The sequence below is a fragment of the Halyomorpha halys genome, unplaced genomic scaffold, assembly GCF_000696795.3.
Source record: "Halyomorpha halys isolate HHAL.00 unplaced genomic scaffold, Hhal_1.1 Scaffold489.1, whole genome shotgun sequence".
NCBI lineage: Eukaryota > Metazoa > Arthropoda > Insecta > Hemiptera > Pentatomidae > Halyomorpha > Halyomorpha halys.
In genome coordinates, this window is record NW_027110713.1 from 182,400 (window position 1) to 205,739 (window position 23,340).

Genomic DNA, 23,340 nt, shown 5'->3' on the forward strand with positions numbered 1-23,340 from the left:
TATATTGAAACAAATGTAAGCAGAAATAAATACGAAATTAATGGAGTTGATGGCCAGTTATGCTTTACGCTATTAAACAAAAAGAAACCTCGAAATACGAGGATAAGTTAATACTTACCCACAATTTGGTTAAATGTTTGTTTATGTTGGTAGCCCTGTCGTTTTTTGTTGTTGGCGCATGCGTTGTTTATTTGTTGTTATATCTATGCAAGTTGCAAGTTGCTAGGTTAGTTTCGTTATCACTGTCGTGCTTTTAATAATGGCTGTTCCGCTTTGTATTTGCACCAAAGAAGAGCTATGTTCAGTTACCGTTCTTTGTGGTCGGAAGAACATATCAGGGGCCGAAATTCATCGAAGACTTTCAATACAGTACGGGAACAGTATTTTGTCACAACGGAGTGTCTACGAATGGATTGAAAAATTCCAAAATGGTCGCACAAGTGTTACGCACGATGAAGGAGCCGGACGACCGTTTATGCTGCAAATGAAGACTCACAAGTTCCAGTACTGGACATGAAATGGACTCACAACGTCCAGTACTGGACATGTAATGGACTCACAACGTCCAGCACTGGACATGGAATGGACTCACAACGTCCAGTACTGGGCATGGAATGGACTCGCAAGGTCCAGTACTGGATATGGAATAGGCTTACAAGTTCCAGGACTAGAACATTATGAGGAAAGGGACACAACAATAAACAGTGTACGTTACAGTGAAATGCTTACTGCCAAGCAAAAGGCTACAATTAGAAACAAACGCCGAGGACTGCTGTCAAAATGTGGTGTGTTGTTGCAGGACAATGCCCGTTCGCATACTTCACACTGCTTAAACGCACCAGAACCTCAATTTTGAAGTACTGGCTCATCCTCCATATAGTCCCGATCTTGCCCCTTCTGACTATCACTTGTTTGGTCCACTCAAAAAGGCACTAAGGGGCCGTCGATTTACCTCGGACAAAGCAATGAAATAAGTGGTGCATTACTGGCTCACAGCTCAACCGAAAACCTTCTTTTATGAGGTCATCATGAAGCTTGTACAACGATAACTTGTTTACAATAAACTTTTAAAATTTGGTTACAATAAACTTTTATAACTGTATATACAGCTGAATTACATGCAATAGCCTCAGCACTCCACTTCTCCATGACAGTAACGAATACTAAGTTATCATTACCGACTCTTTAAGTTCACTAAAAGCCATGAAGATCAATTACCCGAAACACTCGGGGATCATAAAAATTCACAATTATACCAACATGCTCGAAAACTTGGGAAAAACTATTTTCTTTAAATGGGTGCCGGGTCACGTGGGGATCACTGGAAATGAACTGGCGGACATTGCAGCTAAACAAGCACTTGCTCTTCCAGATCAGGGCGCGGCCATTCTGACACCACAAGAAATAAGTCTTCTCCAATGAAAAATGAGATATTATCTAGTTGGCAAGCCATTTGGGATGAAAGCCCGCCAAGCAAATTAAAAACTATTAAAAAAAACCACTAAACCATGGACCACATCAAACCCTTCCAATCGCAAGGAGGAAGTAGCTATTGCCAGATTGAGAATAGGTCATACAAGTTTAACTCATAGATATCTGATCAGTAAGAAGCCACCGCCAAAATGTCAATACTGCAACAGTGTACTTACAATCAATCACATATTTGAGAAATGTCATTTTTATTCTGCGAACTTGAGTAGATTGGGAGTAGGACCGAGTGTGCCGGATGCTATGAATGATGACTAGAAGAACGTGGAAATGGTTTTGGTTTTCTTAAAAAGGAATGGCCTTTTGAATAACATTTAAACCAGGAAATCTGTTATACGTAATAAAAAATACCAAAAGAAGTAATTATTTAAATTTTTTTTTCTCGAAATTATCTAAAGAGAAAAATAAAGTGAAATAGAATTATAAATATAAATGAAATAGAAGCACGAAACATGGGGGTTTTACGCCCTAAAGCCCTAGACAACAACAACATAACTTTTATAACTATATTGCAGATAATAATTGACTTACCCTCGTACATTAAGAAAAGATTTTTTAATTTTCTTTTGTTTTTTAGTAATTGTCATACCAGTACATTTTTTTTTAATTCAAGATTAAAAACCTAGTTTTATTGAAGGTCAAGTTTTCAAGAATTTGCAGAAGTTGTGATTTGAGTTACACAATGACCGTTCAGTTAATGTCTCCACCAATTTACTTTAAATGCTTTTATTACTAGTGTACATACCATTTTTACTGCACTATTAATGTTACTTAGAACTATAATTGTAACTACACTTCAAATGTGTTGGACAGTATAAAACATAATGTATATTTTAGTTAGTTAGTTTTCTGTACTAGCATTATTTCTCTTTTCATCGTAATAATATGTACAGATCATTGCATTTTCTAACAAATTATGTATATAATATGCCTATAACGCCATAAAATTTAATAATATATGCGTAGAAGTTCACCTAATTCTTGATCATTTATATTAGGTAAAATCGAACAAAGATCATAATCGTATACGTTAGTATTTCAGAAATAATGAAGACGGCTGAAAGAAAGCAGGTGATCGGAACTGTAAACAGTAATCTTATACAATCAACTCTCTGATGATACCGCATCGAATCTATAACTAGATAGTGCAAACCTGACCAGAGGTACACATGTAACTTGTTATGATGGAACTAACAACAGTGTTACATAAGTATTAAGAAAAAACAATAAGTATAAGATTGTACTTTACATAGTGTTTCTTTGATCTGTGCGTTTCTAATCATCCAAATTCTCTGGTATAATCAGATATACTGATCACTATTGTCTTCGTGGAATTTGAAAAATGTGTTGGTCAGTATAAAAATTAGAGCTTTTTTTTTTTAAATGAAAAAAATAATTTTGTTCTGGGACATATGCCCCTTAAGAATAAATACATGGTTCATACATTAAGATTTTTGTTTTTGTGGTAAGATTTTTGAATTTACAAGTTTTTAGTAAGTAAAATAAAATTACATTGGGATATTGGCTTAACTGCTGTTTATAATGTTAAACAATATATGCCTATTTATTTGATTTCAATGATGCGAAGGTTTGGTAATACAGTAAGTAGAGGAATAAGTGTTGTTTAAAAGAAATAATGGATGGGGACTGGCGAATGGAGATAGGAAGAGAATTCCAGAAGGAGTTGCACGTATGACGAAGGATTTGATATAAAAGACGGTTCTCTAGGAGGCCAAATACAAATTAATTGGTTGGGATCTGATGTTTAATGAGTGGATGGATGAACGAAGAGTAAGGAAATCAAGAATATAGGTAGGTTTTTGATTTTAAGAACTTCGATAGGAATAGGAAAACACCAAGGAGATATTGCCTTCGGGAGGTTGGATAGAGCCACTTCAACTCAGTATACCAGCGGGAGACTTGAGAGCGCCTTGAGAGCCCAAAGATAAATCTTACAAAGCAATTCATGAGTCTCTTCAGTCTCAACTCTAGTCCTGCAGATAGCCATCTATAGACCAAGGAACCGTAGTCGAAGTGGGGGAAGACGAGAGAGGATAATAGGAGCAGACGGGTGTTCTAAGTTATTACTTATACTGTACAATTATGTATTTGCGTGTGATTTAGGAAATGTGATTATTACAGTAGATTTTTTCTACATCTTTTCTGAAATAGCGGGGAATATTATCCTACAGGTTACTATTCTGTTCTAACCAGAGTGGAAGGTCGAGTTTGTGTTATATGGGACCATCACGAAATACAACCAAACCCGCCCAGCCTGCAGTTTCGATATTGCTAAGATGACACTTTACTTTACTTTTACACACTAGCCTACAAAAGTCGCAGAAAATTAGATTCATGAAGACCAAGCTGCTGCAAATTCAGAGTAATTCAGGCTCCACTAGCTTCATGAACAAGTATTCAAGTTAGGCGAAAAATTCCGAGATATTCTTCACTCCTGCATTGCACTTCGAAACTGGCGAATAGAGTAGGCTACAAAGTTAGGGCGCAAATGATGTTATGAAAAAATAGGAATGTTTTTTTTTTTTTATGTTATTCCAGATATTCGCGCAAGCTTTTGCTGACGGTGGAGTGATCCTCATTAGTGAAAAGTTCGTGAGTACTATCATGGAACTAATGTAAGTCCCATGTAATGTAGTACAGACATGGTGTACTGAAATGAAGCATTCAGTAAACCCAACAAAGACAGAGTTTATTCAATTTACCAGGAAGCGTAAATTGGGTATATTTCAAACCCCGATTTTTTTTGCCAATCAACTCCAAATAAGCCAAAAGGTCAAATACCTCGGAATTAGTTTAGACGCAAAACTGAACTGGGGATCTCATTTGGCAGAAATTAAAAGAAAAATTAGTGCTGCCTTTTGGCAAGTAAGACGCGCTGTTAGCAGTACCTGGGGTTATAACCCAAAGGTTATGCATTGGATTTATACAGCGATAATAAGGCCGAGAACTAAGATTAGTTACTTACACCCAAAGTTAGTGGATTGGGTACAGGGTTTAGTGGAAACCCCAGGAGATCATCTGCCCTGATTCACTAACGGATCGAGAATTGATTCGACAGGACTAACAGGGACAGGGGTTTACATTGAAGAATTAGGCAAAGAACTAAGCTTCCCACTTGGCAACCACTCGACTGTCTTTTTGGCAGAGGTGTTTGCCATCTTGTCAGCAGCTTTAAGCCCCAAGATCACTAGCTGTGTTAGGACTGGCATCACTATCTTATCAGATAGTCTGTCTGCCTTCAAGCTTTGGAGTCACCTCTTATTTGGTAAGAGAGTGTAAAGAAGCCTTAGAATCATTAGGGTGCTTAAAGAAGCTTCAGCTTGTGTGGGTTCCAGGACACAAGGGAATAACAGGTAATGAAAACCCTGATCAGCTTGCTAGAAACGGGGCTGAGCACCGTTCTATAGGACCAGAACCATTCCTAGGAATCTCTAAAAGTCATTCTTGATTGGATATGGAAGAAAGCCGGTAAGGAGTGGAGAGACTGTATAGGGCTGAGACAGGGCAAGATTTTAATAACTAAACCCTCTACTTCTACAACTAAGTGGCTGCTAGGCCTTAACAGAAACGAACTCCGATTATTAATAGGAGTTCTGACAGGTCAGTGCAGACTTAAAAGACATCTTAAGATATGTGGAGTAGATCATGATGAAACCTGCTGCATATGCGGACAGGCCCCATAGACTGCCTTACACTACATAGCAGATTGTGGTAGGTATGCGTCATTAAGATAAGGGCTATTAGACTAGAATTTAAGGAATAGAATTTAAGGAAATGGGGCTTCCTCTATAGATTGGGAGTCCCTTTTGAATTTCATTAGGAAGACGAAAAGGTTCGATATAGAGGAATAAGGTACATAAAGAGTCATTCCATTGGCTTGTCTTGGGGATGGCAAAAAGGACCAATAGGTCCACTTGCCGGATTTGTTCCCCCCACCATTACCAGTACCAGTATGTTATATGAAATTAACCAACTCATACACTGATTTTTACATTTAATTTTTTTTTTGTATGTTGTAAAATTATGTAACACATTTACATTTTTGTACTGCCGTTTCACCAGGGTTAAATTTTTATTATCTATGTCTCTTTCAGAAAAATGACGAGTAGGTAGGAGAGTAACATCCGAAATGTATGTGGGATTACAAAAAGACCAATCATGACAGAAAGCATCCTCAATTTAATCACTTTATAATAACAAAGTTCTTTTTATGAATATGATATGCATTAAAATATTTAAATAAACCTTACTTCACCCTAAAATATATTTCATGTCCTTTCTCCTCCCGGTAATACAAACGGGTTTCCTCCGCAACCTGTTTTAAGTCTTCTATCAAGTCTGTACTGACATACTAAAAAGTTGATCACTTAATTTATAGTGACTGAAAACGACATCCTCCTCAGAATTTATTCTTTTTAATTAGCTAATGCTTTCCAAATTCATTGTTTTAAAGTAATTGCTCCATTTACATTGGCTTGAGGTGAACCTACTTAGCCCCATCTGAAGCTTCTTCACATATTTAACCCTGAAAGGATTTTTCAAATCGAACTGGTAGCTCCTTGTTTTAGTAGGTGACAGACAATTAGTTCCATATATATTAGTGTAGATATTTAAAAATACTTTTAATCAATTGGATTTATACAGAAGTTCATAGTCCAAACTAGACATAATTAATTTTAAATAATTAATTCCCAAGCAGTATCAATTATCGTTAAATTATCACTAACAGAAAGTTTTCAAAGAATTTAAAATTTTATTTATATAACCCGAAGTACTATTATTTGAATCGCAATCGATAGTCGATAGGATTTAAATTTATTGTATGAGTTGTAGGTTACATATTATTATTATTACATATATACAGGAAATATTTCTTTCGGCCCTTATAATTGCTCCTGTATAGTGCAAATGTTCTTACTTAGATCATGCACTTATGCTCCAAAAATCACCAATGACTAAGAGATCATCTTTAGTGAGTAGGGCCGCACTTTATTTTGCTTCCCCTGCTTTGTTCGGCCTATACGTTGATAAAAAATAGTTTCAATAGTTTTTAATAAAGCTGGGCCTTGTAAATGTTTCCAATCGCTATTTTCAAAGAATAGTGTTTTACGAATGTGATGTATAGGGAACACGTATTGTTTTTTCCAGGCATAGCTACACTTTAAGCCCTTTACGCATTTATTCGCACAACGTACATCCATCAAACTTGTAACTCGGTTGCCAAATGCAGGGCAAGATCAGTGATATAACAAGAAACCGCAATATTCTGCAACAGAGAAAGTTAAATAATAAGGTGCATAAGAAACTGGTAGCGGGAGCGGATAGCTACGGAACGTTGGCTCACGTACACAAAACTAACCAGGAATCGGCTACATATTTTTTCATATCGATGTAGAAAGATTCCGTTCAATCAAAAAATATAATAAAATTTTCTTCGCAATAATCATTACAGAGTAAAATTCAACAAAAAAAAAATAGAAAATACAATTACTATTTATATAATAAAAGTGAATCTCTTCTTGCAAAATAAAAAAAAAAATTGATTGCTCAAAAAAAGTTTCTACTAAAAGAAAAAAAAACGCACCAGTTTGAGTATCTCTAATATATTAGAGTTATTGATATGGTCAAGTAAACAAAACAGTTCAAAGTTATCTTTTTTGTGTTATTTTAAATGTATTACAAATCGTATTCTACAAATATAATGGCTGTGACACCATAATTTATTTATATAATATTAACTATTAAGCAAGAAATCGGCAAATATTATTTAGCCCAATACCAAGCCAAAACAAATATTAACAATTATTATAAATTGCAACATTAGCTTAAGATTGGTTTAAAACCAGGTAATTTATCTTCATGCAAAGGATTAATAATACATGATGATTCACTCAAGTTTTGTGTATGGTTTAGCGACAGGCAGGTTTATTTTTTCAAAATATTTTTTTTATTGGAAAAAATCAAAGATGTGTAAATTAAGTGAGAACGAAAATTTATGTAACTTCTTCCTCTCTCTCTCTCATCCGTCTGCCTTGGCTTCTTGAGAAGTAAAATAGAACAAGCTACGCCTGCAAGATTTGAAGATGTCGAACCAGCAGAACAGCACAGCATTGCTAGCTTAATCGTTTGAAGGATGAAACTCAGCTCATCATATTATAATTACATCGACCTTTTAGCGGTTGATTACTTTATTTTTTCAATGGACTAGGGATATATTAATACAGCACATGTATGGATAACACACCATTATAGCTCAAAGCAACAAACAAAGTTATGGATTGAACGTAAGTGACAATATTTATCTAAAACTACGTTTATAAAACGGATATACGTTGGAATATCCTATCCAATACATATATATTTACATTTCAAAAATAACAATGTTTTTTTGTTAAATTAAAATTTTATATTTAACAATTATTCACTTTAGTTCAAAACTCAAATTTTCCTTTGTCAAATGTGTGTTACAATTTAATATCGTCGATAAAAAATTAAACTGTCCAGATGAGATTCTTATCTAACAAATGTTTTTTGGTAACTTTTTTAAATTGGTTATATTGACATTTGATAGATAGCTCATTAATTGTACCAAAGATAGTTTCTCGTATGAAAATTGATCAACTCGTACCGGCTTATAATAATGGTCAACTATTTTTCAAAAATTGTTAAAGTATGAAATACATAGGTACACAAGACATTTCACACCCATCCGCATTCCTTGCCAGAAACACTCAAATACGATTTTGCGAACTTGGTAATTTCAACTAAATGGACTTTAAAACATCAATTTCCGTCGAAAACACGCATTTAGAATTTTACACTATCCAAATACTTTCTCTTATTATATATTACATAAATAGGTAAGTGAAAGTAAAAAAGAAGAAAATTCTTGGAAAACCGTTTACAAATATGAAACACGAGTGCCTTCGCAAACATTGGCCAATAATTTCAAAAGTTCACAAACATTTACAAATGTTCCGATCAAAACATTTGGCAAAGAATAAACCAGAATGAGAAGGATATGCTCATTTTAAATTAAACATTTATTAATATATAATTATTTTAAAGGACCTATGAGTTAAATTGCCACTCACCTGAATCCTTCCCCTTCCCGCGCTTGAGGCTATTGTTGATTTCCGTCTTCTCTCTCTTTCCACTGGCTCGCACCGCCATGTTGGATTCTTTCACTTCACCCAAGTCCAATTTCGATCTTCTGTAGATGTCCTTTACCTAAAAATTCAAAATAAATTTAAGAGTGTGATATAGACTAAACATTTACACTCATAGTCCGATATGATACAACCGAAAATTGAATTATAATGTACGATTGGTATCTATTATTATTAAAATCATTATAGTACATATTAAACTATTTCAAAGGATAGAAAAGTTACCAAGGTTTTACGCTAATCCCATAGGCTGGGGATTAGATAGTAGACGCGAGTTTCAGCTTAGTGCTAATTTTTTTTAATTCATATGTGTTTTAATTGTTTTAGGCTTGTCTGCCTTAACCTATTTATTAAAGGGTTTGAAGATTTATTTTTACTTTCATAAGCCAAAATATTTCTACTAAAGCGATAAAATTTTATACAATCTTCTTTTCACTTGACGTATTAAATGAGTGACATCATATGATGTTCAGAATGATCTGATTATACATATCGCATAACGAAACGAAGGTAACCCTGCACCACTCCCAAAAAGTGTATTTGCAATTTAAAATATTCATATAGGTACTATGAAAAAAAAAGAAAAAAAAAAAGTGGACTTTTACAAAACTCCAACTATACCATCAATCAACCAACATCCCTTGGAAAAAAATTAAGATACGTTTTAAAAAAACTCTTTAGCAAGATAACCTCGTCACAAATTTCTTTTTACTGATAGATCTAAATTGGATCAGTTTTTGTTACTTCTGATTTTGAATTTGAATTTGAATTAGGGCAGTCACCTGGTTGAAACTCCCCTAGTGTTGTAGCTTGTATATTGAGTACTGAGAATATCTAATGTCGTTTGATATAAGCGATTGACGAAATGTATTTTAAACGTCCAAGGAATCAAAGCATTCTAGAATTTTACAAAAATAAAGAATGAAGAGATAAAATCATTACATTATGTATGAATTCTTGGACACGTGTTAGAATAAAAGTACATGAAACGGCGGATGCGGCAATCCTAGCCAAGGCCAACAAGACTTAGTATGTCATTAGAAAGACATAATTCACGGGTTAGGAAGAAGTGTAGGACAAGAGGGAACATACATATTAGACCTTCCTTGCTAAATTTAGGGTTATGACCTATCACATTATTATTGTGATACTGCTTTAATAGAGTCACAGCTGTCAACTGCTCGCTACGAGGGGTGAGCGAACCTTCCCCAGCGGATCCTTTTCAGTAAAGGTCAAGCATAAATATACCTGAGTTTATTGTATCAGGCTATACGACACCAAAAATATAGTTCGGCAAACCTAATATGCAAATATCCATTTGACTTGTAGGTTAACTAACAGATTATACAACAGACTTAGCGCTAGGAATTTCAGGTCGGATATCTCAGATCCTTAAACCAATTTTTTTAAAATTTACCATTGGGTCAAAAAAATTACTAGAAGTTTTTGAAATTTTAATTAATACTTTTAAGCAGTATAAAATGTATTTTTTTTACTAATGACAGCCTTAGCTTAATAAGTAAGGCAATGGACAGTAAGTCGACTTGAAAATGAAATACTACGTAAAAAAAGAACAATGGCAACATGAATTAATTAATTAGTAAACATTAGTAATACTCAGATTGCCGTCAGTAATAAACATATTATTACTTCAAAAATATTCCAAGTTAAAAACACACTGAATTAAATGGCTTGACTAGTAAGAATAATTAGTTAAAGGAGGGAACCACCAGTACTCAACCTTGTCTAGATTCACCAAGAACAACTAAGCCTATCTCTATGAGCCAGGATGACGGAAGTGGTTGATGGCATTAAGTAAGGGGTAAAGCCTTCGCAAACCTCAAGTCAAAACAACCGCAGAAGTGGCTTAAAATAGATGTATATTCACCTGATTTTATAAGAACATATTCCCAAGATGCTGATATTATAAGAAAAACAAACAACCAAAGAAAACCTCCCAACATTCTTAATCAATCCAAATTCTATCGCAACTATAATTATAGTGATTTTGTTTAACAATATGTTTACAAATAGATGTGATAATTCCATAGAGGCCTATCACTGCTAAGTCAAATTTCATCAACATATTTGTCATTTTTTATTTATCTCTCATACCATTAAATTATACTTATTTATTTTATTTTTGTTTAAGACCTTTATTTGTAATTTATATAAATTGAATAACTTTACCAAGCACTGTTGACCACGATATTTCCTGCCATAGAATAGAACAATTAACATAAGGATGTTGTTTTAAGGAAAACATTCATGGGGAAAAAAAAATCTATACTGACAAATCATTCCTCACGGAAAACTGAGAAGGATGAAGAATAATGATTGAGAAATACAAACCAACTTTTCTACCAAACCACGGATCAGAAAAATGTTACACTAATTTACTCTAGTAGTCACACTGCTACAACAAACTGACTCAAACTCTAACTGAATGTGCATTTCCAGTGAACCGAATGATTCTGCCGTGACAGATAGCCATACTGCTTCTTAAAATGACTCACATACTTAGTAAACCAAAATAAATTATAACTTCCTCAAAAAAGAATAGGGGAAAATTTGATGAGTAAACTTTATAGGAGTTACTTCTTTAGATAGTAAGAATTTGAGGCTAGTGGCCAAACTCAAGTATCTTATATTATTTAGAAGAAACAATAGGACCTGGAACACTATAGTCCATACATCTCCAACAAACTCTAAAGAGATAGACAATAATACATCTCTATCTGTGTATCTTTCCTATTAGTGTATCATTACTCTGATTTTTCATTGCCATCTCTTCCTTTTGAAATTTCTTGTTTCTATTAATTTTTAAGCCAAAATTTTGAAGATAAAAATTTAATTTCTAAGAAAGAAGTATTAAAAATTAAATTTAAACTTGTTCGATGAGACAAGCAAAACTAAATGTAAATAGGTGTAATATATAATTACAAATATATTAAACGACATATATAGGAGACTACTAAGAATAAAAGCTTTAGAGGAATAATAACAATATATATAACTATAAAGACAGAGACCTCGATTTTCGTATCTACTATTTCTACTATACATAAATTAATGCTATAGGTGTTATAATATTTATTATATTAAACCAAATTATTTTTATTGCCTATGAATTAAGTTTAAAACATAGTTAATTCTTAAATATAGGGCGTTTATAACATTGGTAATTTCTTCAGTATAATTTGATTCTGAATCATGTTATTAATCAGTTTTTATATTATTTATTAATAAAACAATTATACAGGAACGTAAAATCAAGATTAACAATTATTTTTGTTTATTAAATAAATAAAAAATTTGTATCCTTTTTTGTCTCAACAGAAAATATAGAAATTATAACTGAAGGTATGTTATATTATTGGTGAATAAAATTGTTGTTGTTATAAGTGTTAAAAATGAATATATAATATAAGCTGTTAAATATTTAGATGTCCTTGAGGATGGCTAGAATGGCCGAAACGTTGGACTGGTGAAAAATAAAAAGTGTTGAGACAAAAAAGGATGCAAATTTTTGATTTATTTAATAAATAATTACCTTGTCTCAAGAAATTGAAATAATATAATTAAATTAATTTTGTTTATTCCTCAATATTATGATTATTGATATATATTATGTCATATGTATATGTATACTTTTTTTTACTAATTTATTTTATTTTATTTTCTCTTTTAATTCATATTTTGCTGTCATTTAATTTATATATTTGTATATATAGTGTGAATGAGGTCTATGATCTCTATTATCATTGTTTAGAAGTATAAGACAGAATGTTGTATTACACAATTAAAAAATATATATTATGCATATATATTAAAAATTTTTATGTATCCTATCATTATGATATTTATTTGCAAGTCCCCATTTGATGTCGTAAGTATGGTTAATCTTCTTTAAAAAATTTAACATTGATCAGGCCAGGATATATGTTAGAAAATAATTTGTTAAGTGCTCCGTTCTGTTTGATTGGTAACATAAATATCTAACGTAGATTAAAGGAATAGAATATCTCAGATCAATAGTTTAAACGATAATTCAATCCGACTAATTAAATATTAAAATATTGAACTGACCTGACAACCTTCTATCCTATTGACCCAGTCGACTTCCTTGCCATCGTCAGCTGTAAGGTTCTCCTCTAGCTCTTCCTCTTCGTTATTGTTGCCGTTGCTGTTGTTGTTGTTGTCGAAGTCTCCCCTCAGTTCGTGGGCGAGATGGGAGAATCCTGGGTAATTGGGGTTAGAGAAGCCCCTCCTCACAGTCTGCACTTCCTCCTCGCTATCGCTCACCGAACAGGAGCTGCTGCTTGAACTGTCTTCGGTTTCTGAAACAAGCAAAGAGAACTTGGACACCACGATCTCCTGAACAACAAAGTGATCTCGGATCGGACAGTTTTCTGAACAAGGAGAGTAATGTACTGCGGTAGTCACGAGTAACTGCCGACCGGACGAGATAACTGGCTGACTCATCTCACCAATTGAGTCAAACAGTTCAAGTGCGGATGATGTATTTGTCAGTCTCAATGCTAAGGAATGCACAAAATAGTCTTCATTATAATACACTCGGGATATTATTATATTAAAATCTATTTAACTGTGGCAATAATTTCGTAAATTATATCTAATCAAAATTATGATAAGCCGTTAATAACTATAAAAAGACAATTACATCCAATAAATATTAATCCCGAAAAGATTTTTTATTTAACTTATAATCTTAATTTTTTTTTTATATTTTGAAACGACGAAAATTTTTGGTTACATTCAGGTTATAGTAATTCTATTTCCTGTAATATATTGACAATATAATTTCTGGTTCTGTGAAAAACCTAGAAAATAGATGGTATGTTTAATTTTGAAAAATCAGTTCTCTTTTTATGTTTTTTTTTTTTTTATTTTTAAATTCTGAAGGCTACACAAAAGGGAGGGCTATTGTATTTTATATATACCTAAAAGTTTTTGCGAATATTAATTAACACTGAAAATAATTCTAGCATTCAGGCTGAGTACACTAAAAAAAAAAAAAAAAGTGAAAAATTCAAATTTTAGGAAACACTACGAAACTGATCATTAACCTTTCGGGAAAATAGCAGAAACGACCACCACCAAGTGTGCCCGATCTTATGCAGTTGCTTTAACAATATATTCACGTCAATAAATCTGTTCCAACAACCACTTCTGACTGCCCGGAACTGTAAGGAGCATGTACAGTACAGTTTTGCGAGAGAAACCCGTATTTCCGGATAGTCAGAAGTGGTAGTTGGAACAGATCTAATAGAAACCTGTAAAATAAAAAGAGGTGAGCCCAAAAGACAGTTGCCTGGTAACCATGGCAACTCAGAAAATGACAAAATACTATAGAAAATGAATTTATTCATGAAACGGGTGGAAATAAAAGTAATAATTAATTAGATCTGTTCCTACACGACAACTCTTCCATTTAAAAGGGGTTATTGGATCATACCTAATATTAATTCAAATAGTATTATCTGACAACAAACATGTCACTTCTAGCCCGCCACAATCGAAGAAACGAGGCAGGAATACACAGTATTTTGGTTGATACGGTGCAATTAATTGATATATCATTAAATAAAAATGTTAGTAAATTAATTGGAAAATTCAGTGTTAATACAGCTGGCCAACCTGCATAACAAAAAATAAAATTTTCACATCATTCTTTACACTTCATTATAAGATTAAATCGATTTTGGAGGAGTAAAAACATTGTTTATAGTAGGCAGTTTTAATTCGGAAGGAATAGAGGAAATTGCGTGCATAACTTGACATGCAACCCAACTGCCGTCATAGAACTGGGCCAAGGATACAATTAATATGGAACCTTACTTAATTTAATTCCAGGTCACGAAAGTGTTGATAATGAAACTCGTGGCGCTGCATCTTTCTTAAGGACAAGACATTTAAAAATCTAGTATGGTGTGCGCAACACACAATTTTCAATTACCATCCTTCATACGTCCCAAAATTTTGTGTACTGGTGGACTTGTGTTGAAGTTATTGAAAATTTGGGATTTACAAAAATCATCTAAACACTAGAGAAGGCGAAAATTGTGAAAAAAAAAATTAATTTTCTATTGTTATAACAATCCGTATTTTAAGATTTCTCGAAGTGGGAATAACGATTATAAATTTTGTTTCCGCTATGAATACAACATTTTAGCAAAATATAACGAAGCCGCGATGCAATTGGACGGTCTCGGCTTATTCCTTTAGAATCCGATATTTCTATTTTTCCTACTTTTTTCACTTGTTTTCTTTATTAATAAAAATCTTAAATATTTTTCATTTATCTATTGTTTATCATTGCCAACAATATGATCTGTTTATTTATCAAATAAAAAAAAATTACTTTAGAGGTAGAAATTTTCAAAATTCGTTATTTAAGCCCTTTCACTATTTCAACCTGGATAAGAACTAGTTTATAATAATGACCATTTAATTTTATATATACATGGCCTATACTAACTCAAACACCTCGTTTACACACCAGGGCTATCACTCGAACTCAAGCTACTCATTTACAAAGTAATACAACGACCAACACTTCTACACGGTGCACCTCTACTACACTTTCTCTACCCAACAGCCCCGAAATCACAACAACAATACCAGAACAGCACATTACAGAAGATCTGCAGAGGAACAACGCTAGAAAGACGTAACATGGCGCACATTCACAACGAACTATAGCTAGAAATTGTTCAACAACTGTTTTTTAGAGGGATCGGAAATATATAAATATACATGGCCAGTTTAATAAAAATCGCTCAAATAGCATTTTTATTAACACTATGCATTAAGAAACAACGATGGAGTCTTTCTGCTTTATAATATAGATTTTATCAGCGTAAAAAATAAGTTTAATTCAGATTAATTATTTTATATATTCTTGTTTGAGAATGGTTTAGTTTATTCTTAATTTAAAACAAATTTGATCCTTTTTTTTTTTCTCTCAACTATATTCTTTTCCAAAGTTTCGACCCTCAGGCAATTCTCAAGGATACCTTCATATTGATGTAATTTTCTTTTTTAAATCTTAAAAATGCAGGCTAATTGCCTTTGTCCCATATAACCTTTTCTAAATAATTTTTTTCTAGATTTAAACCTTTCATAAAACACTTTTCTTCCTTTCTTCATTCACATTTGCAACTTGTTCAGGTATAAGGTATCCTTGAGAATGGCCTTAGGGTCGAAACGTTGGAAAAGTTGTAAAGAATAAAGTTGAGAGAAAAAAAGGATCAAATTTGTTTTAAATTAAGAAGACGACTAACCTGGAATCCTCACACAAGACTGAAAAGACAGGAAACTGCACGCAGATTCCGACTACTACAGCACTTACTAGACAAACGGTCTAAACTTCCAACTCATTACAAAAGACTGATCTACATGACAATAATAAGGCCCATCTGGATATACGGAGTTGAGCTTTGGGGCTCCACTAAACCTTCGAATTCCTCTCGTATCCAATCTTTACAATCCAAAATCCTTCGTAAAATCCTCAATGCTCCTTGTTTTGTTACTAATAATAAACTCCCTAACCACCCAAACCCACTCGTTTCTAACCTTGCTTCCTCTTCCATTCCTGGCAATCCTCCAAGGCGCCTGAAAAGAAGATGGCCTCGTGACCTTATATTGTAAACTGTTTTAGAGTTCTACTACTGGGTAGTTTCTCTACATCCTGTATCATATCATATGTCATTATGATCAAATTTACTGGTTGTATTTTTTATACAGTTGTAAATATCAACAAATAAATAAAAAAATAAAAAATTAAGAAGTTTAATTTTATTTTATTTTTTCACAAAAATGTTTTTTGTAAAATCTTTAAAATAAGTTTAATGTTTTATCTGGCGTTGAAGGTAAAGGTGGCAGTGAGATACTTGCTGACGTACACACGTGTTCACCCTCACGTGACATTTTCATCTCCCAAGTTTCGAATCTCTAGAGCGCTCTTCTACCACAAAAAAAAGCTCAAGTAAATTTAAACATTTTAATTTTTTCAATGCTCTTCTTTTATTTAAATTATCCAGAAGTCTTCTTAAAATAACTTTAACAAGAATATAGAATATATACGTTAGGATTGTGTGAATTAAAATGAAACGACTTTATGAAATATGTCAACTAAGGTATTCAACAAATATGCTCTAATTGGCATCTATATATTTTTACATAGGCAGTTATTAAGATGACTTGGGTACGAGCTATTGAAAAGTGTATATATAAATAATTGACCGTATTAATTTAAATTATAGAGAAGATGGTAAGGGTTGCGGTCACAAGAAATCAAAAATAGTTAACAACTATTCATTTTCCGACGTTTCGTTCTACTTCATGAGGGCTGTTTCTGATAGGTCAGTGTGAAACTGACCTGTGATACTTGTGACCGCACCCCTGACATCGTATTCATAATTATTGGAAATAGTATTCAGGGTTCAGCATTGTTGTACTAAAATATAAAAAGAAATATATACACACAAACTATAATGCAAGCTTAACCTGCTATAGGTTTCATGAAAGGACATTGGCATATTCTCAACACTTTCTCCTTCTTTTATCTTCATTGATATGCCGCGGAGTATTGTTTGTATTACGTGTCTCTAGAAGGCTATAGTGTAGAAGATTGTGTAGAAGAAAGTATACCAGGGAAAGTTTACCAAAGAAATTACTTTTATAAAAGTGGTTTCTTATATTATGCAAAATAGGAAAGAAAAAAAAAACAGATAGCTACAAAGGACAAAGACAATCATGACATAATAGCCTAGAAGGAATCCTTTGTTGCTAGTAGCACTGTGTCGGCAGTTATCACACCAACCGATCATGCAGATTCAAATATTTTTAACATCATAGCATTATATAGCATTTTTTAACATTATATTAACATAAATTATTAGGAAACGCTAATTTTAAGAAACTCTATCAGTGCTCTTGTGGAATGTTGGAGCAGGTAGTTTTATTACATTTCCCACAATCATACATAACCTAGAATTTTAAATAAACGTTTTTCTATCGAAAATTATCTAGGGCTAAATCAGAGAACGGATTCCACTATCAAGAATGTATTTTACTCTTAAAGAGATTAAAAGTCAAAGTTAATCCTCCTAGCTATAAAACTCAGAACGGTTGTGACATAACTGGAAGCTCTAGTGGGATTTAAAACGGTAATCAGTTGGTAATGTATTCCCAGGCACACTTATTCAGTCTAGCGGTAGTCGCAGGAAATGGGAAACAGGAAGTCCCTGAAGACGTGAGGGAATCTAAATGTCACCAACTCCCTTCCATAATAACTGGCTTATTAGTAAAAATAACAGTTACCCAACATAAAGTTGTAATCGATCTCAAGGTGTAACCACTTTGAATTCTTTCTAATAATTACAGCTGTCACCTTACTTCCTGAAATCTCTGAATCTGATTTTTTAAAACTGTTCTGTTATTTTAATGGTACCCTATTTCCAATGTCAACTCGTTTTCCTAAACTCAATCTTGAAGGATGAACCTCAGTCGAATCCCGTAAGGAATAACTTTAGTCCTTATCATTTTTGAGGGTCACAATTCAAATTAAAAAAGTTTTGTTTCACCATCTGACGTTCTCTATTTTAAAAAATTTTTATATCCTCCTATCCTGTCTTCAGATGAAAATTTAAAATATGATTGATGAATTGTCTATCTAAAATGTTAATATATCCATTTTTGAAACATTATTATTAAAATGACGTATGTAAAATATGTAGCATACTAGCTTCTGTCCCTAACCACGACAAACGATTAATATCCGAAAGCATTTTTATAGAATTAAAAGCTTCCCCACTCAATCACAAAACAGATAAACAAAACCATAGTTAATTTATTAAAGCACCCATAACTTATTTTCTTTTATCAATCATTATCTATTTTCATTTTCATTGTTTGTATAAAAATATGTTTTATTCTTATAAATTTGTATTCATAATTTTTTGACCTTTGGGCTCCGTATTTTTACATATCACTGGTTTTATGTTTTTCTTTTAAACTATAACTTGACCTTTTTATCATTGGTATTTCATATCAACTGTTGTGTCATTATATTTCATCTGTCACTGTTTTCAATCTACTACCATACCATTCCACGATTATCAATCAATTAAAATTTTGTACTATTCAATTTTTTATCATTTATGATTTAATTCAATATTTTATATAATTCTAAATTTGTTTGTATACTATTCCTTTTCAATTGTACGTATCTCTAAATGTTGTTGTTATCTCTTTTGTTCTATAGCCCTGATGAAGACCTGAAACTCAGGTCGAAACGTCGGCATAAAATAAATAAATATGGTTTTGTTTATGTTGTCCTTTGCTGACCACATCCCCCGACAAACTTCTCCAATCATTATTAAAAATAATGATTTGTGAGCGAGAATTTCCCGGATAAACATTACATGTGTGAAACGTAGCAAAATTTGTAAACACGGTTTAATAAACATAAAATGAATGCTAAAAATCTTATCACAACATGACTAGATATACATAGCATTAGTATCAACCACAATTTTGATTTTGATGTTGTAGACATTTATAAAAAAAACACCAAAGATTCAAACATTTACATCACAAAATGTAGCGAATTTGAAACCGGTCATAAGAGGAATCTACCAGCACTGTGTCGATATAATTACTGAAATAAACATGTAATAATGAATAAAAGATGGCTGTTACAGCTCATGCTGATTTAGTACATAAGGGTACCACAGGACGAGACGAATGAACAATTATTTACTGTATTCTATTGAACATCTAGGATTTTAACCTATTATTTTTTGTTACAGACGTGAAAAGATTTTATAGTAGACAAACAATTATAAATATTTTGGCTTTTTCCCAATCATTAAACAAAAAAACATAGATACAAATTTTAGATAGGAAAATTCATATATAACAATATTGTGTTTTGGTAAGGTAAATATTAACTTATCTAATATAAATGGGTTTAAATTATTTTATTTACAATTTTTATAATTAAAAAAAAAGATATTTATAAATATGATTAACATAGCATATTTGTTTAGGATTGTTGATTATTTTATTTATGATTGTCGAGGTTAAATAGAGGGTTTCTTGAAAATTTTGATTTGTAACACCTATTTAACAGGTAAAATATTTTAAAATAAAAAAAACCTTTACTTTTGTTGTGTAGATACATTCACTTTTGATAGGAAACTCTTGATTTATTTTTTTTAAAAACTTGATATATTTTTTAATCTTCCTTAAATACAATAAGTAAAGAAATTAAGTCCACATTTGGCCCAATAGAAAGATAGGGGAAAAAATCGACTTTATAGAACCGTCCATGCTTGTTATTTAAAAGATTAAGAAAAAACATTATGTTCTTCAATTTCATAATTTTCATATTTATTGGATCAAGGTGATATTCAGGTTTTTTGAGCTATTCTTTACAAAAAATCAAAGATAGTAGAAAAATATTGATATAAAGATCTTAAAATGAACTGAATATACTGAAAATTTTAATTTTTGGTTATGCTCGTATATGTAAGTACAAATTATTTGTACATTTGAAAATGAATAACAGATTTATAAAAAAAAAAAAATTAAAATAGACCTAGAATACTTAAAAAGAAAGAATTTCTGTTTAAAAAGTGCTAAAAGTTCTAAGTAAGTGTAAAAATAAATTAACAAATTGCTATTTTGGTGGCACAATTAACCTTTTTTAAAACTTAGAATTGGATATATTACAAAGATAGTATTATACACTGAGGTTAATTTCATTACTGAGGTCGTGCTACAGACTTTCCTAAAGTTATAGGAGTTGTTACAAATTAACTCCAGTATTCCTACTTACTGGTAGATTAGGTAAATCTAAGAAAAAAACAACAATTAAGTAATTATTTAAAAGTCGCGATGTATCTTCAATAATATTATGTTACTTTAAAAGGTTAAGATATAAAGGGAGGCAAACAATAATATTAATATATATATACGTATTGTTAGAAAAAACTTTTCCTACCACCCGACCGCAGGTATAATTTTTTTATTATTATTAGAAGACAATAATTCAAATAAATCATACATAAGTAAATCTATGCCCACTCATAAATATCTAAAGAATTAATAATATTTGTAAAACATTAGAAAGGATAATGCTACCTGTCCCTTCCACAGGAGTGACTGGTTCTGAATCCTGTTTTTCTTCTTGACAGTAGTTGTTGGGATCCTTGCTCTCTGTCGGCCAAGCCGATATCCATTTCCCGCTGAAACATTAAAAAAATAAGTTATCCTTGGGTACGACATTCAAATAATAAAGTTATTTTTCTAATTAATAATTGTTCAATAATTTCTAATTGTTGATAATTATGTATTTTACCTCTAAATATTTAATTTTTTATACCCTAAACTGGAGTAATTACTTCCCTGTCTATATTAGACTCTAGTTTTCAATTGGCTCCAGAGATCTGTAATATTTTTGTTCATTTTGCCAATCCATCTGAATCTATATAGATCTGTTATAGTTCTTGGGCGCATGCCAAATATTGAGGCTTTCGTGATGTTTTATGGAAATTTCTTACGTGCCTTTTCCCCTGTTTTGATTCCTACCCACTCAAGGTTCAAAGAAAATATTTTCCTGTAAATATTTCCATTTACAACTATAACTTTAATTTGTTTTTAAATTAACCATAATTTCGGATTTTATACAGTGGAATCTGGATAAAAAATCTCAAGGGGCTTTAGGAAAAATCGTTATAAAGAGAATAAGATAACAGGAAATAAAAGTAAACTAAGGTGTAGATAAAAATTTATACGAAAATGAACGAAATAAACTAAAAAAATAATAGAAGAAAATACAGTGATAATATGCTGATGTAATGTATACAGTGAAAAGCATAAATAAACATGAATCACAAAAAAATATTAGAGATATAATTAAAACTGAAATAATAACAAAGAAAAATGTTGATAAAAGAGAAATATAAAAACAGTACACAATAAAATGTGGAAAATAAAGGAAATAAGAATAAATAAAGATTTAAAAAAGAATAGGAAAATTATGAATAAAATAATACATCTACCTTTCGAAATGAAATAAAGAAAAAGAATGGTTTTAAGCGAAGGTAAGATATCAACAGGCAGAGTGGAGGAATTTGGCGGTTAACAAATGACGTTACATTTGAACAAGAAAAAGATATCAAAAAATATTAAAGTAAGATAATATCAGGGAATATAAGAAAATATATACGTAATAAGAGGAAATATTAATATACAAATTAGCTCATATTACGCTAAAGGGTTTTCTTCTCCATTTTAAAATTAACCACAATTTAGAGAGAATATAAAAAAATTCGTAAGAACAAATGTTACCATGATCATGCTACTACCTCAAAGACATTTTTCTGAATGCAGCAAGATGACCCCCAAGCAATATATTACAGCAGGGACACAAGGCAATTCTATCAATCGATATTTAATTTCGAGATAGCAATTTAGTAAGAGGAACATTATTCATTGGTTTCTCATTAGATTCTGATATAAATAACCTTGGTAATATTAATATTTTACTCGAAATTAATTTTTTTTATTGGTATGTATCTAATATAAAATACATATTATTATATAAAAAAATCGAGCAACTAATACAGTCTTTTAAATAATTAAAGTGTAATCTTATCACTTATAATAAAAAATATCAACTTATTTTAATCGATTATTTCACTTATAATTTTATTCAATTTGCACTAAAAATTACAATCTTATCAATTACTTGATCAACATTTGTTTATATGTTCAAGTCCAAATTGAATTGAATATTAAGGGAAATGGTCGATAAAAATAGGTCCAAAATATATTTTGGACAAAGGATATTTACATACATATATACACATTATGTATATTATACATAAGATATCCTTGAGGATGGCCATAACGTTGGAGTAATCAGAGAATAAATATGTTGAGACTTGGATATTTTTTATTATAATTGATAAACAAACCATTGTCGAACAAGAAATTAATTTATACATAAGTGTGATCTTATTTTTCAATAAGTTTCTACCCTACACTCTTGTACAATATATTGTTAGCTAATATAACTTTTTATGCTTTTCCAAAAAAAAAAAAAAAAAATGCCAAGGTTAAGTCTATTCTCTGCCGAATACTAACGTAACGGCCGTTTCATGGGGTTGCATTATCTGGTCCAGGACGTTGGAGAATACTCTCGAATCTTGTGCTGACCTTTGCAGAGCTCTCACGTTCATAAAGGTTACCATTGAAAGATTGCTCTTCAATCAGGCTAAGAGAAAGATTACTTTTTTTACGGTTGGTAGTTTTTGTTATAGTACCAATATTATTTAATAAAAGAAATTGTTTCATACAGTTTCTATTTTGGTCTGAAAGAGGACAGAAAAATTATTGTGAAATTCATTATTAAAATAAAGACAAATAAAACAGGTTTCATAGTAATAACATATTTTCCTAAATTTTTTTTATCTTTAAAAATAAATATAATTATTAAATGAAATATGTAGAACTTGGCATAAGTAGAAATGACGTAGACAGCACCGAATGGTGTATAATTCCAACGTTCAACTAAACTATATTGCGAGACCATAACTCTTCTTAAAAATTCGTTGAGTTAAATCAG

General features: G+C 31.7%; 1 protein-coding gene across 1 annotated transcript in view; it reads right to left on the minus strand.

Moving 5' to 3' along the window:
• Schip1 (Schwannomin interacting protein 1) overlaps positions 1-23,340 on the minus strand; it is a 229,212-nt gene that overhangs the window by 104,726 nt on the left and 101,146 nt on the right. Inside the window, exons 4-6 of the mRNA XM_014424992.2 lie at positions 20,853-20,956; positions 12,768-13,018; positions 8,604-8,739 (exon numbers count right to left, since the gene is read on the minus strand). Of these exons, the coding sequence (XP_014280478.1) occupies positions 8,604-8,739; positions 12,768-13,018; positions 20,853-20,956 (491 nt within the window). The remainder of the gene's footprint in view (positions 1-8,603; positions 8,740-12,767; positions 13,019-20,852; positions 20,957-23,340) is intronic.